A 19,273-nucleotide genomic window follows, 5' to 3' on the forward strand; every position below is an offset into this window, starting at 1 on the left:
TGATTGTTTCCTTTGCAGCACAGAAGCTTTTTAGTTTGATGAAATTCTCTATGAGCCGCTTAAGGGCAGGGACCATGTATTATTCATCTCTGTATTCCCAAGATTCAATCAAAGGACTGGCACAAAGTCACGCTAAGTGAATGGTTAATGTGTTTAAAGTAAGTAATTGAATGTGCAGTGACATTATTATCTCATATGAGAAGAGGTGTATCAGAGGGGGCACAGTTTGCATAAAGGAGACTGAGTTTGAAACTGGGCTCTGCTTCAGTTGGTTGGCCCCAGACAAATCTCTTAACCTCTCAGAATATCTTTATATGTAAAATCAAGTGATAATATTTCACTAACAGGCTTGTGAGGAATAAATTAAGTGATGCTCTGAGCATAATGCATTGCACATAATGGTCAGTCAGTAGAAAGTAGTTATTATCAATTACTATGAGGCAATTGACTGTCAGAAAAGCTCACTTAGGGCCAATCAGCTTTTAAATCAAGGTTAGAAGTCTGATCTCCATGTCCTGTGCTAGCCACTGGAATGAATTAGTCAGGATCTCAGTCCTTGAGGAACTCACAGTCAAACATGTGAAAGAGACAGTAACAAATAATACACAGTATGGTGGTTGACATAGCAGAATCGTGTGCAAGGCACGGGGACAACAGAGAGGTGGCAATTAATTCTGCCTGGAAGAATTGCTGTGAAGGTGACACTTAAGCTGTAGAGAGGCGGAGTCTGGAGAGTTTTCTAGCTACTGAGTCTCAGAAGCTACCGGAACCAAGGTGCTGCGGGTATTGAGTGAGTCTCGGTCGCATATTGTTACTGGACACGGTCGAGGCGTTGCGTCAGTGTTTTCAGACGCCCGGGGATCGCTGCAGCTTGGTGGGGTCTTCAGCTTACACACAGTTACCGGCCGCAGCAGCAAAAGATGAACGGGGCTCTGGGAAAGGTAACGTAGGTTCCACGCACGCTGGGCGCGGCGGAGGTGGTGGGGAGAGTAGAGCTGGGAGGTGGCAGCCCGGCTATCACCGCCTCTGCAGACATCCGGGTATGAGACACCGGCGAGAACAAGGCTCTCCCGGCAGCACACGCGGCGCCTTGTGGTCAAGGGTTGTGTTCCCTCCACTACTTCCCGGGCTACTCGGAGGCGGTTACCCATGGGCCCCGCCCCTTCCACCAGCCACCCTCGCAGCCCATTGGCCTGGAAGGAGAAGAGCCCCGCAGTGGGAATCTCGCAACCAGGATCAGTGCAGATAATCTGTCTGACCTTGTGCAGGTCATTTTATTTTTGCGCTTCCAGAGTGTTTTCTAAGTATACCATTTTGACTCCGTGACCTGATTGGGATGTGAGGCTACTTAGCGATAGAAAGAGGGTAATATACTAAATTTTTACTTACAAAACCGTATTTAAATGCAGTAAAACCGTCTGAATCACGATAAATGCATTCCTTGCTCTTCCCTTGCCGTCTTAACAGATTTCAGTTGTGTTCTTTTGGTGGTATAATGCTGCTCGGAATAATGACTTACTTTTAGCAATTTATGTTAAAATTTTATTTTAGGCATTAATTGTAGAATATTTATGTCCATGATATATAGGTCAGCATGATCGTTGCTGTTCGTGGATCTACCAGTAGTTATCTTGCGGTGGTCCCTGAATATTTTTAGGCTTGTTTCCTTAATGGCTTAAGCCTTACTTTATGAAATAACTCACTAATACTCACCTTAGTCTAATTATGAGAATTTAGCCAGATCTGGTGAAAGGATAATAGAAAAAAATCAGGAATTTTCAAAATTCCACTGTTAAAGATGGTCAGATTGGTGACTCCATGCTCCTGCTCTATTTGCTTTGATTCTGAGGACTGCTGAAAGGGAGGCATAAGTTTTCAAGGAATACTGTTTCCTACCATTCCATACTACAGGAGAGTCCATGTAAATGTGTCATTAGGGCATCACCTAAAGATAAAAGGGCAGATAGGGCCTCTCCAAGTCTGACTGCCTTTGTTACTATTTTATTCTTCCCCTCTGCCCTCACTTGAAGTGCCCTCACCCTTCTCACCACCTATCCAAATGCTCCATGCTTCAACACCCAGCTCAGGTCTCATCTTTTTTTTTTTTTTTTAAGATTTTATTCATTTATTTGACAGAGAGATAGAGAGCACAAGTAGGCAGAGAAGCAGGCAGAGGGAGAGGGAGAAGCAGGCTCCCCGCAGAGCAGGGAGCCGATGCGGGGCTTGATCTCAGGACCCTGGGATCATGACCTGAGCCGAAGGCAGCCGTTTAACCGACTGAGCCACCCAGGCGCCCCTCAGGTCTCATCTTTAACATAAAACCTTTCTGACTACTTTGGCTAAAGTGACTGTTTATTTTCTGAACTACCTGGTATTATCTTTTGGCATCTAATCATATGTAGTCTTGTGACCATCTTTGTCCAGCCTGTCTGGAAGTGTTAATATTTTACATTTGTAAGAAAAACCCAGGGGGGTGCCTGGATGGCTCAGTTGGTTAGGTGTCTGCCTTCGGCTCAGGTCATGGTCTGGAGTCCTGGGGTCAAGCCCCAGGTCAGATTCCCATGGGGAGCCTGCTTCTCCCTCTCCCTCTGCTGCTCCTCCTGCTTGTGCTCTCTCTCAAATAAATAAATAAAATCTTAAAAAAAAAAAAACCCAGGGGATTTGCATCAGACCTGGGTTCTATATCTTGCTATGTATATGACTTTAAGTGGGTAGGTGGGTTATTTGACCTCTCTGTGCTTCAGTTTCTTATCTGTAAAATGCAGATGATAATGCCATCATTAGAATCGTAACAATTATAGAAGATAATGTAAATAATAGTACTTGTAAGGTGTGAAGGACTATATATGCAGGAATATGAATATTATTTTTTCTTTTTTTAGGAATATGAATATTATTATACAGTTTATATACTGCTTTCATTTTCATAATTTCATTTGATTTTCATAGGCACAACAAATGAAATGGAAGCTACTGGCACAGTGTTTGGTACATAATAGTTCTCAGATGTCCTACTGAATGCCTGAATTAATGAATGCTTTTTTTTTTTTAATAGGTCAACAGCCATTTAAGTGAGCCATAGAGCTGAGACTGGAGCCTATTGTTTCTGTCTCTCCTAAGACCCCACTGCTTTTCCTTTTTTGAGTATTTCACATTTCATTAATTTGGTAATCTTGGTTTTCCTCATCTGTGAAATGAGGAATGAAAACCTTCCTTGACCTTCCAAGTTGCCAATCCTTCCCTTTCCTATACAGCCCATTACACTGATCTCACATTGCAATGTAATAAATAATTTGCACATCTACTGTCTTTACTAGAAAGATTTGAGGGTAGGCAACTATATATTTTTTTATATGTATATGTACCCAACCTACAGTGTACTTGGCCTAAAGTAGGTACCTGATAAATATTGAGTGAATCAGTGACTGAACAAAAGTTGACATTACATGTAAGTACATGCTAGAGCTGGGACTAGAACTTCAAACTCTTAGCTCAGTACTCTTTCCTTGAGAGCCCAAGAGGTTTTTAGCTTACAGTCCTTTCACATTTTAAATGAATGAAAAGCCCAGCTTTACTGGAATAAAACTGGGTGGAATCACATACTTCTTTGGCTCAGCAGAAGTAGTAAGGAGAAGTAGTGTTAAGACCATAATGCTGATATTCATCAAACCTCAGAAAACATACTGATCAATCAAGATGGCAGGATAATGTCTGTGGAAGTCAGAACGCACCAGGGAATGAGTAATGACTCACCTGATGAGTTACTTTACACAGAAAATGGATGGTCCTGGAGTATTTAGCTTAGGTCTGGATGTCACTCACCCTGAGATAACTGTTCTTTCCTCAGGGTTTACCATACCTCTGAACCACAGGATATGGTTAAGGGAGGGGAGTTCAACTGTGGCCTAGAAATACAATTTAATCTGCAATTAAATCAGATACTAAAAGACTTTGTCATTATGTGTGCAATATGCTTAACCTAATATTGGCCAGCATAAAAGGCAGGGAAAGCAACAAGGGGCCCTGGGAGACAGCCATCATACCTTGGCCAGTACTTCCCCTCTCTGGAGTTAGAGCAGCTCACAAAAGGTATGTCAGAAGGAGCAACCTTGGGGACTGATCTCATAGTGAGATGTTTTCAGGTGAAAACACTGAAGGCTGACATGGAGCAGAGTTCATGTGAGCAAACTGCAGTGAGGACTGAAGCAAATGACAAACCAACAGACATGCATTAGGAGGACATAAGATGTGAAATAGGAGTACACAAATTTCAGGGTGCATAGAAGGTCAGGGAGTCCAGGAGCCGAGGAAAATGGTCAAGAAGTTGGCTATATCCTGGTCACTATTAGATGTAAATTCTGCAGGACAGGGATATTTTACTATTTTGTTTATGGTTTTACCTTCAACACCTGTCACACAAGGGTAAATATTGTTTAATAAATGAGCTGAACGATCACCACCATTATCATCACTGCCACCAATTTGATCATTATTGATGTGCCTTGCACTTGCTAAGTCCTTTTCATATATTAACATATAATTGTATCAAGAATTCTATGAGGTAAATATTTTTATAACCTCTTGAAAGATAAGGAGTGGCACCTGGATGGCTTGGTTGAGTGTCCAGCTCTTGGTTTGGGCTCTGGTCATGATCTAGGGGTTGTGGGATCGAGTCCCTCGTCAGGCTCTATGCTCAGTGGGGGAGTCTGCTTGGGATTCTGTCTCTCTTCTCTCTGCCCCACCCAGAGTAAATAAATAAATCTTAAAAAAAATAAAGCTTAAGTAAGTGAGGTTTGGAGGGATTTATTAATTCAATCAGGAGATATTTACTGACCACCCACAGTGTGCCAGAGAGTATGGTAGATGTTGGGATGTAGCAGTTTCCTGTCTTTATGGAGCTTGTATTCGTAGCAAAAGAGACAGGCTCATTAAACATATAACTACTTAACTAATTGTGATAAATGCCACAAAAGAAATATTCTGGGTGCTATGTGAGTGTGTAACAGCAGGATCCAAGTAAGTCTGAGCAGTAAGGAAAGTTTTCTTGAGGATGCTACATGACTAAGACGTGAAGAATGATAGAATTTAAACAGAGAGAGTATGTGCAGAGGCCCCGAAATGAGAACATATTTGAAGTTCCAGAGGTCCCAGAAGAAATTGGGAGGGAGAGAAGCAGTGGGGCTTGGATCAAGGGAGAGTATGCAGAGAAATATGGGGATGAGACCTGGGGAGATGGTAGGGGATTGGACTTAACATTTTAGGTAACCACAGGTATTTCTAAACAATTTAGCCCTGGAGGAAGGTAGGATATAGGGCTTAACAAAGCTCATCTGTGGCCTAGAAATACAATCTAGCAGTTATGCTAGAAGGCCAGATATTTCTTTCTTTTCTTTCTTTTTAAAAAAATTGAGATATAATTTACGTACCATAATATTTACCCTTTTAAGATGGACAGTTCAGTGGTTTTTGCTCGTCCCAATTCTGGTCATTTCATTAAATTAAATCATACGTCCGTGAGGCCAAATATTTCTTATGGGATTTGCCAAAGATCATACAACTATTAAAATGGAAGTTTTGATATTCAAACCCAGGTCTAAGTTCCATAAAGACTCAGTGCAAAGACAGACTCTGACAGTCAACATATTAAACATATTAAGAAGACACTTGGCCAAAGGGAAAACTGTAAACAAAAGCAATCTTAAAAGAACTTAGGAAAAGATCAGCTAGAACACCACTAGCCAGCTGTGTACTTCAGGCAGATTAATTCACCTTTCCGAGCTTTGGTTTCCCCACAGTAAAATGGGGGTAGAAAAACCTACCTCACAGAATGGTTGTGAGGATTAGAGGAAATGATGTTTGGGTGCCTGGGTGGCTCAGTCAGTTAAGCGTCTGCCTTCAGCTCAGGTCATGATCCCAGAGTCCTGGGATCGAGTTCCGCATCGGGTTTTCTCTCTTCCTTTGCCTGCTGCCCCCCCCCCCCCGTGCTCTCTCTCTGTCAAATAAATAAATAAAATCTTTTAAAAAATAAAAAAAATAAAAAAAAAATACGGGGCGCCTGGCTGGCTCAGTTGGTTAAGCAACTGCCTTCAGCTCAGGTCATGATCCTGGAGTCCTGGGATCGAGTCCCGCATCGGGCTCCCTGCTCGGCAGGGAGTCTGCTTCTCCCTCTGACCCTCTCCCCTCTCATGCTCTCTCTCTCTCTCATTCTCTCTCTCAAATAAATAAATAAAATCTTTAAAAAAAAATAAAAAAAATAAAAAAATAAAGGAAATGTTTGGCAGATAGCAGGTACTCAACAGATGGTAGGATTATTGATGCTATTATTATTAGCATATGAATTTCACTAATTGGTATTACTCTTTGGAGAGGTAATGTGGTAGAATGGAAGACATGGGCTTTGGATTCAGTCAGCCTTGGGTTTGAATTCTTGGCACCTCTTATCAAACCTCTAACTTTGGACAATTTTCCTAAGCCTCTGTTTTTTCCTCTGTAAAATAGAGGCAATTATCTCAATGATGCCTCTGTCAGAGGATTAGTGTAAAGATGAACTGAAATAGTATGTGTAAAGTGATGAGCACAAAGGGTATACTCAATAAGTGATAGTAACTGCTATTTTATTTTTTTCTTTAAATTTTTTATTGTTATGTTAATCACCATACATTACATCATTAGTTTTTGATGTAGTGTTCCATGATTCACTGTTTGTGCATAACACCCAGTGCTCCACGCAGAACGTGCCCTCTTTAATACCCATAGTAACTGCTATTTTAAATATTTGTTAATGCACAAATGTACTCTGTTAATACTTATAAAACATTTGCCTGCCTCATGGGTCCCTGACTCACTACTGTCTCCACTCACCTGGGGCTGAGGGGTGTGAAGCTAGTCCGACGGCAGAGATTTGGCCCCATGACTTCAGTCTTTGGTAGCTGTGCAGTCCTGCTCTTCTTGGCTTCCGAGCTCATGGCACAAGTGTTTTTGTAACCCACTGCGGCAGCTGTGTCCTCATTCATTCATTCACTAGCATCCCCATCCTGTTCTATTTGCTGCAGGGCTATAGCTGCTCTTCATTTGCTGACTGGGAGGAGCGGGTATTTGTGGATATAGTCCCAAAATAGATTACTTTTGTTCTGATAAATAATGCCGAGCACTGCAGGGAAGTGGAAGCACATTTCCCAGAGCTGAAAGGGAGAGTTCACACCGCAATTTGAATGTCTTCCAGAAAGTTGTCAACCCTTAAGCCTGGCTTTTAGATAATTAAATCCTTTGCTTTTGTAGAGACTCAGAGATCTGAGTGATTAAAGTAAGGAAAAAATCAGTGTTATCTAGATCTTTCTTCCCATTCAATTCCTCTTCTGTATGAAGTGACCCACTTAAGAATATATTCTGGGGGTGCCTGGAGGGTGGAATTGGTTAAGCATCTGACTCTTGGTTTTGGCTCAGACCCTCTCCCTGTGTCCTGCCCCCCACTCGCGTGCATGCTTTCTCTATTTCAGATAAATAAATAAATGTTTTTTAAAAAAATGGGGGCAGGGGAAGGGAACAGTTTGAGCAAATTTAGGAAAAGTCTAGAGAATGTGAGGTCACGAAGATTGGAAAGGATATGAATAGATGGAAGGAAGGGCAAAATGCATAGGCAATCCTAAAAACTGCAATTAAATCAGATACCAAAAGACTTTGTAATTATGTGTGCAGTATGTTTAACCTAATATTGGCCAGCATAAAAGGCAGGAAAGGCAACAAGGAGCCCCGGGAGACAGGAGTTCCAGCCTCTAGCCAGCATACCTTGGCCAGTACTTCTCTTCTCTGGAGTTAGAACAGATGAGTCTAAGGTTCCTCCAGGCCCGAGATCTATCAAGCATGACAAACAAAATAGAGATGAGTGAACAGAATATAGATATTTTAAAAGATTTATTTATTTATTTTAGAGAGAGAGGAAGAGAGAGAGAAAGTGAGCGTGTGTTGGGGGGAGGGGCAGAGGGACAAGGAAAGAGAGAATCTCAAGCCAACTCCCTTAGCTGTCATCCCCACCAGCTCAGACTCTACAGCTCTAGGCAACCACTAATCTACTTTCTCTATAGATTTGCCTGTTATGGGTATTTCATATAAATGGAGTCATACAATATTTGGCTCTTGGTAACTGGCTTCTTTCACTTAGCATAATATTTTCAAAGTTTGTCTTTGTTGTTACATTTTGTTTTTATATTTCCTTTAATATTCAATAGAGCAGTTGGCATATAATAGCCCTTTTAAAAAGAAAATTTATTTTAGAATAGATTATTTATTTATTAAAATATTTTATTTACTTATTTGTCGGAGAGACAGAGAACGCACACACACAAGCAGGGGGAGTGGCAGGCAGAGGAAGAAGCAGTCTGCCCTCGGAGCAGTGAGCCCAATGCAGGACTCGATCCTAGGACGCTGGGATCATGACCTGAGCTGAAGGAGAGGCTAACTGAGCCACCCAGGCGTCCCTAGAATAGTTTTAGAATTACAGGTAAGTCGCAGAAATAGTACAGAGAATTCCCATATACCTCACATCTAGTTTTCCCTATTGCTACCTTACATTAGTATGGTAGACTTTTCATAATTAATGAACTGATATTGATATATTATTAATTAAAGCCCATACTTTATTCATATTTCTCTCATTTTTAAAAATCTAATGTCATTTTTCTGTTCCAGGATTCCATCCAGGATATTATATTACATTTAGTCATTATGTCTCCTTAGGCTTCTCTTGTCTGTGACAGTTTCTCAGACTTTCTTTTGTTTTTGTGTAATAGGATTTTAACAGGTACATGTTGAAGGGATTTAAATTGTTACCCTTAGAGGACAGGATTTTATCTTCATGTCATGGAGCCTTAGGACATTTAGTATTTATTATCTAGTTGCTTTATAAAAAGACCTCTATATTTAATAAAACACTCCCATAGGAAAGCTATACCACTGATGTTTCGAGTGCAGCCGGGCGGGGTGAGTTTGAAAGAGTGGGATTGGGGGGAACTTAGGGAGGGAAGCTGCCCCTGCTACTGCCTCCTCTCATTATTACTGTTTTGTTGATATTGGTGTCATTATTATTATTGAGACAGTGCACTGTAACAGAGGCATAGCCTTTGGAGTAAAACAGTCCTCTTTAGTCACTTATTAGCTATAATTTCTCGGAATATAAACTCTGTGGGCCTCAGTTGTCTTACCTGTAAAATTGTCTTGCAGTGTTTGAGAATTAGGAAAGAGTAAAGTCCCTTGTATGGTGCCTGTGCTTGGCAGATGCATAATTGTTGATTGGTAGTAGAAAAAAATAGATCACATTGGAAAAGGAAAATAAGGTAAAAAACAACAACAAAAAGGCAACATGGAAGGGGTACTTCTGTTTTTTAGCATTTTCTGTAGTGGGTGGAGTAAGAGCAAAGATGACCTTGGTTTGCCTACATGTTCAGTATTAACTGAAGGATAGCTTCTTTGCTAGAAAAGAGGCTTTGGGTCCTTTTTGGTTTGTGTACTTTGGGTTTCTAGCCTTTTTTTGAAGAAGTGCTTGGAAGGCTATGAATAATTAAAATTGTCCTAACATGGCTATTTTGCTGTAGATGCTGTGTCTGAGGAACGATACCATTTTTAAGCAAGCCTTTTCTCTCTTAAGGTAAGGATATTAATAACAGTGGTTAAATATAGCTAATATTTGCAATCTGCTAGGTAGTTCACCCAGCATTTTTCTTTCATCATCTCCACTTGCATGTCTACTAAGCATCTCAAACATTAACTCCCCCGCCATCTTGCTCTTTCCCCATTCTCAGTAAATGACAACTCCATTCATCTAGTTGCCCAGGCCAAAGTCCTTGGAGTCATCCTTAACACTGTTATTTCTGTCACTCTACATCCAATTCTTTAACAAATCCTCTCAGCTCTACTTTTGAAATATATACAGAATCAAACCATTTCTCAGCTCCAGTGTCAGGTCTCTCTCTGTTTTGCTAAACTCCTTCTAATCTTTACTATCATCATTCTGCCTCCTAACTGATGTCCCTGCTTTTACTTTTCTCTTCTGTCCTTCACACTAAAATCAGAGTGTTCTTTTTATTTTTTATTTTTAAAAACTTTTAAAGATTTTATTTATTCACTTGAGAGAGCAAGAGAGAGAGAGAGAGAATGTGAGCACGAGCAGGGGAGAGGCAGAAGGAGAGGGAGAAGCAGACTCCCCGCTGAGCAGGGAGCCCAATGCGGGGGTCAGTCCCAGGATCCTGGGGTCACAACCTGAGCCAAAAGCAGACATTTAACCGACTGAGCCACCCAGGCACCCCTGGAATGATTATTTTGAAAATAATCAAGTTAAAAAAAATAATCATGTTAGTTATGTCACTTCTCTCTCAGAGCTCTCCAATGGTCTCCCGTCTTACTCAAAATAAAATCTATAGAAAGGAAAATAAAATAAGATGAAAATTGAGAGGGAGGCAAACCATAAGAGATGCTAACTCTAGGAAACAAACTGAAGGTTACTGGAGGGGAGGTGGGGGGGATGGGGTAATTGGGTGATGAGAATTAAGGAGAGCATGTGATGTAATAAGCACTGAGTGTTATATGCAACTGATGAATCACTAAATTCTACTTCTGAAACTAATAAAAAAAATAAATAAAATCTACACTCCTTACCATATTCTACAAGGCTTTACACAATCTGTTCCCTCATCTGTGTACTACTACTTACTCAGCTTTAGTATACTGGCTCCCTTTCTAGTCCTTGAGGACACTCCTACCCCAGGATCTTTGCCCATTCTTTCCTTAGATATCCATATGGCTCAGGGTGCCTGCCTGGCTCAGTCAGTAGAGCATGCAACTCTTAATTTTGGAGTCATGAGTTTAAGGCCTGTGTTGGGTGTGGAGCCTACTTAAAATTTAGGGGCACCTGGGTGGCTCAGTCAGTTGAACGTCAGACTCTTGATTTTGGCTCAGGTCTTGATCTCAGGGTCATGAGATTGAGCCCCACGTCTGGTTCCATGCTCAGCACGGAGTCTGCTTGTCCCTCTCCCTCTGCTCCTGCCCCCGTGTGCTCGCTCTCGTGCACACACATGCTATCTCTCTCTCAAATAAATACATCTTTAAACAAAATAAAACAAAAATGATATCCATATGGCTTGACCCCCCCTTACTTCATTCAGGTTTGTGCCCAGATGTCATCTCATTAGAGAGGTCTTCCCCTACTACCCTATGTAAAATAGTGCCCCCTCCCCCATCAATCTTTATTCCCTTACCTTACTTTATTTTTCTTTGTTGCAGATATCACCACCTGAGACATTCTGTAAAGATGTATATGTAAAGTTATTTAAATTGTCTTCCCTACCTGCCTCCTAGAATATAAGCATCACATAGCTAAGGATTTTGTTAGTCTAGTTTACTGCTGTATCCTTAGAGCCTAGAATGCTGCCTGGCACATAGTAGGCATTTAATAAATATTTGTTTAATGAGTGAATAGATCCTCATAGTGACCTGCTGAAACGGGTGATATTATCTTAATTTTATACATAAATAACTGAGGTCCAGAGAGGTAAATTAATTGCTCTAAGATGACATAGCTAATATGAGTTGGAATTAGAATTCAAACGCAGGGTTTTTTTCCACTGCCTTGCTTATACAGTTTGCTACTTCTCACTGTTTTACTCTCAATGGTAATGAAAGGCATTTGGTAGTTTATTTCTCGATTCAGCAGATAATCACTGAGTGTCTTACATGTGGCAGCCATATGATATAAAACAATGAATTGTTTATCTCCCTGGACTGCATGGCACCCATGAGTCTGCATGATTTCTTTCTTTTTTTTTTTTAAAGATTTTATTCATTTATTCATGAGAGACAGAGAGAGAGAGAGAGAGGCAGAGGGAGAAGCAGGCTCCCAAGGAGCAGGGAGCCCGATGCGGGACTTGATCCCAGGACCCCGGGACCATGACCCGAGCCGAAGGCAGACGCTCAACCATCTGAGCCACCCAGGCGCCCTGAGTCTGCATGATTTCTTTAATCCTTTACATTTATTGAAGCCTCTCTCCTACTATTCCTTTACATCATAATCTATTTTCCCCATCATTGAACAGTCAACTATTCAATAAGTACTTACTATAGCACCACGCTTACTTACTATAGAACCATTTTACATGTTCTCTCTAATTTTTACAAAAATATACAGGACAAATATAGATAACATCATTTTACAAAAGAGGAAACTGGCTCAGAGAGTTTAAGATAGATTCAGTCCCATGAGATTATACTATTATTATCTGCATTTTAAAGATGAGATAACTGAGTTACAGAGATATAAAAGAACTTGCCGAAGGTCACAATTTGGAAATGGTACAGTCAGCATTTAATCACAGATCTGCTTGTCTCCAAGTTGTGCCACAATTTAGTTTCAGAAGTTCTGCAGGATGCTGAACTAAAATACTCTGATAACCTAGTGAGTCAAACAGCGCCGTATTATTCTCCTCCATATTCTTTGACTTCTGTATTCAGTCTGGCTCTCATTGCTGTTCCTTCCTCTCTACCCTCCTTGTAAGCCTCTTCAAAAACCACCTCACTGGTTCTCTTGCCTCAGTCTCACCTCTTCCCATTCATTGCTCACCTGCTGCCAGGGTTAACTTCCTAAAACCTAAACTTGATCATAGCACTCCTATGCTTAAAATCTGCTAGGAGCTTCCCACTGCCTATACAGAGTAAACACCAAACTCCTTAGCACAGCGTATGAGGTTCTTATAACCTGGCCCTTGATTACCTCTTTCACCAACCTCCGTTTTCCCTGCTGCTTCAGTTCCACTCACATCCAGCTGGTTGCCCTGAACATTACCACTTTCATACCTCTGCCTAGAATGCTTTTCCTTAAGACTAAATAATCAAGAACAGTTCTGCATTTTTAAAACTTAGGTCAAACGGTGTTACTCCTCCGATGGAAATGACCACACTTTACTTTGTGTTCTACCAAATCTTGTACAAGTTTTTGTTCTGGATCAGCGCTAGATTATGGATCACATTTGTTTACATATCTCTCTCCTAAATTGACCATAAATGCAGACATTTTACTTATTTTTGCATCCTCAGGATGTCTGGCACATAATAGGCACTTAATAATGTTTATGGAAAGAGGGAAAGAAAGGAATAAGGAAATATCTAGCATTGACTTCACCTTAATGAGAAGCATACAAGTTTTGGTAACTGTGTAGATTAAATATGGATTTCTAATTTTATTCAGCATACTCTTCTTTTTAGGGTCAGCACTTCAAGAGAAAATCCCATCTGTTCTGCAGGTATGTGGTTATTTCCTGATATGGTCTGCTAGCTTTAAGTGACCCTCTAACACTCTGTAATAATTTTGTCTAAAAAGATTCTTAACATGTCTCTGAGAAGAGTGGCTGGGACCACATTCCACCCCTCACATGGAATAGAACAAGGGCAGGAATATAAAGTGGTGGTTAAGAGCAAGAGCTCTTTAGTAAAGTTTGGTTCCCAGCTCTACCACATACTTAACTCCGTGACCTTTGGCTACCTCTCCATACCTTGCTTTCCTCACTTAAAACAATGAGGATAATTATAGTACAAATTACAGTGAATTTAAAGGTTCAATGAGGTATGGGCGCCTGGGTGGCTCAGTTGGTTAGGTGACTGCCTTCGGCTCAGGTCATGATCCTGGAGTCCCAGGATTGAGTCCCACATCGGGCTCCCTGCTCAGCAGGAAGTCTGCTTCTCCCTCTGACCCTCCCCCTCTCATGTGCTGTCTCTCTCTCTCATTCTCTCTCTCAAATAAATAAAATCTGTAAAAAAAAATAAAGATTCAGTGAGGTAAAATACATTAAGTTAGTTATTATAGTTATAATTGCTACTATTTCAGACTTCTCTTTTATGCCCATTATCTACTAGGCAAGGGCTTTTCATGTAGTATTTTGTCCAAAATGAATGTCCATTCAATCTGATTAACTCCATGAATTTCAGTCTGTTTCAACCCAGTTACTTGCCCTGTCTGCTTTGTCTATTACGTGAGAAATTTAAAAATAGTTGTTTGATTTTTTTTTTAAAGATTTTATTTATTTATTTGACAGAGAGAGACACAGAGAGAGAGGGAACACAAGCAGGGGGAGCGGGAGAGGGAGAAGCAGGCTTCCCGCCAAGCAGGGAGCCCAATGTGGGGCTCGATCCCAGGACCCTGGGATCATGACCTGAGCCGAAGGCAGACGCTTAACTGACTGAGCCACCCAGGCGCCCCTAGTTGCTTGATTTTAATGACGTCTGTCATTTGCCTAAAGAGTATCAGAGGAGGGGTGCCTGGGTGGCTCAGTCGTTAAGCATCTTGATCAGGTCAGGTCATGATCCTCGGGTTCTGAGATCGAGTCCCACATGGGGCTCCTTGCTCAGCAGGGAGTCTGCTTCTCCCTCTCCCTTTGCCCCTCCTCCCCACTGGTTACTTTCGCTCTCTTTCTCTCTCTAAAATAAATAAAATCTTAAAAAAAAAAAAACAGTTTCAAAGGGAAAGGAATGGGAAACAAGAAGGAGACTAATGGGGTGGGGGAATGGGTTAGCCTGGTGATGGCTATGAAGGAGGGCACATATTGCATGGAGCACTGGATGTTATACGCAAACGATCATGGAACACTACATCAAAAACTAATGATGTGGGACGCCTGGGTGGCTCAGTCGTTAAGCGTCTGCCTTCGGCTCAGGTCATGATCCCAGGATCCTGGGATCAAGCCCCACATTGGGCTCCCTGCTCAGCAGGAAGTCTGCTTCTCCCTCTCCCACTCCCCCTCCTTGTGTTGCCTCTCTCGCTGTGTCTCTCTCTGTCAAATAAATAAACAAAATCTTTGGGCGCCTGGGTGACTCAGATGGTTGGGCGTCTGCCTTCGGCTCAGGTCATGATCCCAGGGTCCTGGGATCGAGCCCCACATCGGGCTCCCTGCTAGGTGGGGAGCCTGCTTCTCCCTCTGCCTCTGCCTCTCTCTCTCGCTCTCTGACTCTCATGAATAAATAAATAAAACATTTAAAAAATAAAAATAAAATCTTTAAAAAAGATTTAAAAAAACAAAAAACAAAAAACTAATGATGTACTGTATGGTGACCAACATAACATAATAAAAACAAACAAACAAAAAACAACAAAAAAGAAGGAAACTAACACTTACTGAGTGCCTCATATTTGCCAGGCAGTACAGAAGAGGTTTTACATCTGTTAATTTTTCAGAAGATGGCAACAGTATGTAGAGCATCACCATTTCTACCAGCCCCAAAGCCCAGAATCTCAAAATATGGGCTTCTTTTTACTTATTCATTCTCCCCACAAACATTTATTATACGAGGATGTGTTTTAGGTGCTGGGGATACGAAATTGAGAGGATACAGTCCTTGCCTTTTGGAGGCTTATAGTCTTAAAAGAATGTTTTCCCCAAGAACACTAGTGATGAACACCCGCCATTTAGATTCAACTGTTGTTGACATTTTGCTTTCTCTATTGGGCATCATGATACCCACCTTTAAATACTTCAGTATGCATTTTTAGAAATAAGGACTTTCTCTACATCTGTTAAAGAACCACAATACCATGATCTCACTCAAGAAAATTAATAGTAATGCTCCCATATCATCTCATACTCTATCCATTTCCATAATCATCCCCAAAATGTCTTTTGTGGGTGTTGTTTATAACCCAAACCCAATGAAATTTCACACTTTGTATTTCACTATTATGTCACCTTTAATCTAGTTCCACTTGTTTTTTCCTGTAACAGTGACTTTTTGATTAGGTCAGACCATTTGTCTTATAGAATGTCCTCCCTTGTTGATTTGTCTGATTATTTCCTAGTGGTGTTGCAGAACATGTTCTCCTGTCTCCTTCTTATAACCTGGAAGTTAGATCTAAAAGTTTTGAGTAGACTTAAGTTAAATCATTTAAACAAGGAAGTTTTCTAACTGATAGCCTGAACTTCATATGGCATCCTATTCAGAGATTAAAACAAAAAAAAAACAAAAAAAACCTATGAATATCTGATTATAAAAGTGAAAAACATTCATTTTAAAGAATATGGGAAATAAACACTCAGATACACACACACAAGAAGCTGAAGAAGACAGAAATTAAAAATCGCCTGTAATCATACCATCCAGAGATTATTGTTTAACATTTTGTTGTATATCCTAACAGGTCTTTTTTTAGGCATTTATATTTCTCTCTCCATAGATAGATAGATAGTAGGTAAGTAGGTAGATAGAGAGGTGGATATTTTTGTTTGTTTTGCAGTAATGGGAACAAATGATACATAATGTATTTTTTTTAAGCTTTATTTTAGAGAGAGAGAGTGAACTCAAGTGGGTGGGCAGAGGAGAAGGAGAGGGAGAGAATTGTAAGCTGACTACATGCTGAGCTGAGCCCTATGCAGGGCTTGATCCCATGGCCTTGAGATCACGACCTGAGCCAAAACCAAGAGTCAAACACTTAACCGGCTGTGCCACACAGGCACCCCGATATATAATGTTTTGTAATCTTTTTTTTTCTTTTTACTTAATCCATGGTGAATATGTTTCTACTACAATGAAGAGATAAATATCTATATAATTATTTTGAATGTACTGCCTTAAATGGAACAGTTAGTAGGGGAAGATTTTGAGTCTGGCTTTGAACATGTTGAATTGGAGTGCCTGTGGGGAGAATATATTAAGTAGCCCACTGGATATACTGATCTTTTTTTTTTTTAAAGATTTTATTTATGTATTTGACAGAGAGAGACACAGCGAGAGAGGGAACACAAGCAGGGGGAGTGGGAGAGGGAGAAACAGGCTTCCCGCAGAGCAGGGAGCCCGATGTGGGGCTCGATCCCAGGACCCTGGGATCATGACCTGAGCCGAAGGCAGACACCTAACTACTGAGCCACCAGGCGCCCCGGATATACTGATCTTGAATTCAAACATAAGTCTGGGGTGAAAGTGTAAATTTGGAAGCCATCATATTGTCGATTTTTTTGAAGTCATGGCAATGAATGAGATCATGTGAGAACAAGTAGAGAAGAGGCCCAAGGATCAGGCCCTTAGGAACTCCGGCATTTAAAAACTGGGTAGAGGGCGGGGAGGGTGGGGCTTGGATTCTCTCTCTCCCTCTGCCCCTCCCCCTGCTAGAGTGTGCATGCACTGTCTCTCTTTCACATATAAATAAATTTTTATTTAAAAAAAAACTGGGTAAAGGGTAAAAGAGATGGCTAATGAGGTTGGGAAAAAGGCGGCCAAAATGGTAAAAGAAAACCAGCATAGTAAATTTCAAAAAGTCAAAAGGAGAGTGTTTCAGGAAGAAAAGAGTGTATAGCCATATTGGAGTTATAACTGTGTGCTGCTGAGAGATCCCGAAAGATAAGAACCTAACATTTTTTAGCTTTAGCAACATGGAGGTCATTGGTGACCTTATGAAAGTAGTGTCTTGTGTAGGTGGGGTGGGGCCAGTTGTGGAAGTTAGCTTGCATTGACAAGTGAATGGGAGTTGGGGAGCTAGAAACGCTGTTACAATGTTTTCATGAAGTTTGAGTGGGAGGGGAGAGAATTGGCAGGAGGTGGAGAGGACTGGGGTCCAGGAAAGGTTTTCTTCTTTTTTTTTTTTTAAGATTTTTATTTATTTATTTGACAGAGAGAGACACAGCGAGAGAGGGAACACAAGCAGGGGGGAGTGGGAGAGGGAGAAGCAGGCTTCCTGCTGAGCAGGGAGCCTGATGCGGGGCTCGATCCCAGAACCCTGGGATCATGACCTGAGCCCAAGGCAGACTCTTAACAACTGAGCCACCCAGGCATCCCAGGAAAGGTTTTCTTTTACATTTTTTTCTCTTAATTACACTTTTTTTTTTTTAAAGATTTTATTTATTTGACAGAGAGAGAGATAGCGAGAGCAGGAACACAAGCAGGGGGAGTGGGAGAGGGAGAAGCAGGCTTCCCGCGGAGCGGAGAGTGGGACTCGACCCCAGGACCCTGGGATCATGACCTGAGCCGAAGGCAGATGCTTAACGACCGAGCCACCCAGGCGCCCTCTTAATTACACTTTTTATTTGGAAAGATAAAAAAATACATAAGACTGAAAAAGGATAATATGTCAAATAAACCCAGATTTGGCAATTAACTAACATTTTGCCAGATGTTCATTTTTTTTAAACATTTTATTTGTTTATTTGAGAGAGAGAGACTGTGGGCATAAGTTGGGGGAGGGGCAGAGGGAGAGGGAGAAGCATACTCCCCACTGAGCAGGGAGCCCAATGGGGGACTCAATCCCAGGACCTGGGGATCATGACCTGAGCTGAAGGGAGACACTTAACCGACTGAGCCACCCAGGTGGCCTTGTTTTGTTTTAAAAAGAGATTATGTTCAAGTGCTTTTATTCTGTGGTTTTGGTCTCATCCGTTATCCTCAACTAGAGGCAAAGTTCCTTTTGAACTGGTATGTATTCTGAGGAAAGTTTTTTTTTAATTACTATTAAAATTATCAATTTTAAGAATTGTAAATGCATTTATAATGCATAGGATACAAAAATATAAACTGTACAAAAAGGTGTATGATGAAAAGTCAAATTTTCTGCTTCCCAGTCTTACTCCTCAGTGTTACCCACTGATAGAAATTTCTCGTATATTTTTCAAGAAGTTTTATGCAGGGACACCTGGGTGGCTCAGTCGGTTAAGCATCTGCCTTCGGCTCAGGTCATGATCCTAGGGTTCTGGGATTGAGCCCCACATCAGGCTCCCTGCTCAGCGGGAAGCTGGCTTTTCCCTCTGCCTGCCACTCCCCCTGCTTGTGCTTTCTCTCTCTGACAAATAAATAAATAAAAGAAAAAATATATAAAAGAAGACGTTTTGAACTTACATAGTCTGTGTGTACAACTATTCTTAATGCTGGACATTTAGGTTGTTCTGAGTTTTTGCTATCTCAAAAAATGCTGCAGCAACCATCTTTATACATCTTTGTGAACTTGTTCCCATACATTTGTAAGATAAATTCCTGGAATTGAAATTGCTGAGTCAATGAATTATGATTAAAAATTTGATAAGTATCATCTGATTGCCCTTCAGAGAGGTTGTATTGATTTACATTTCTATTTTCTGGTTAAAACTGTTTTTTTTTTTTTTTAAGATTTTATGTATTTGACAGGGAGAGAGTGCGCACAAGCAGGGGGAGAGGGAGAGGGAGAAGGAGGTTTCCTATGGAGCAGGGAGCCCGATGCGGGGCTTGATCCCAGGACCCTGGGATCATGACCTGAGCCGAAGGTAGACGCTTAACCAACTGAGCC

At 41.1% G+C, this 19,273-nt stretch overlaps 1 protein-coding gene across 1 annotated transcript in view; it reads left to right on the forward strand.

The window, feature by feature from the left end:
* The first annotated feature begins 836 nt into the window (after nucleotides 1-836).
* MRPL48 (mitochondrial ribosomal protein L48) overlaps nucleotides 837-19,273 on the forward strand; it is a 54,560-nt gene continuing 36,123 nt past the window's right edge. Inside the window, exons 1-3 of the mRNA XM_028115991.2 lie at nucleotides 837-941; nucleotides 9,588-9,640; nucleotides 13,246-13,283. Of these exons, the coding sequence (XP_027971792.1) occupies nucleotides 921-941; nucleotides 9,588-9,640; nucleotides 13,246-13,283 (112 nt within the window). The 5' untranslated portion in view covers nucleotides 837-920. The remainder of the gene's footprint in view (nucleotides 942-9,587; nucleotides 9,641-13,245; nucleotides 13,284-19,273) is intronic.

Source organism: Eumetopias jubatus, unplaced genomic scaffold (assembly GCF_037043125.1).
Source record: "Eumetopias jubatus isolate StellerSeaLion01/CBP00866 unplaced genomic scaffold, mEumJub1_p1.0 scaffold_13, whole genome shotgun sequence".
NCBI classification, from domain to species: Eukaryota; Metazoa; Chordata; class Mammalia; order Carnivora; family Otariidae; genus Eumetopias; species Eumetopias jubatus.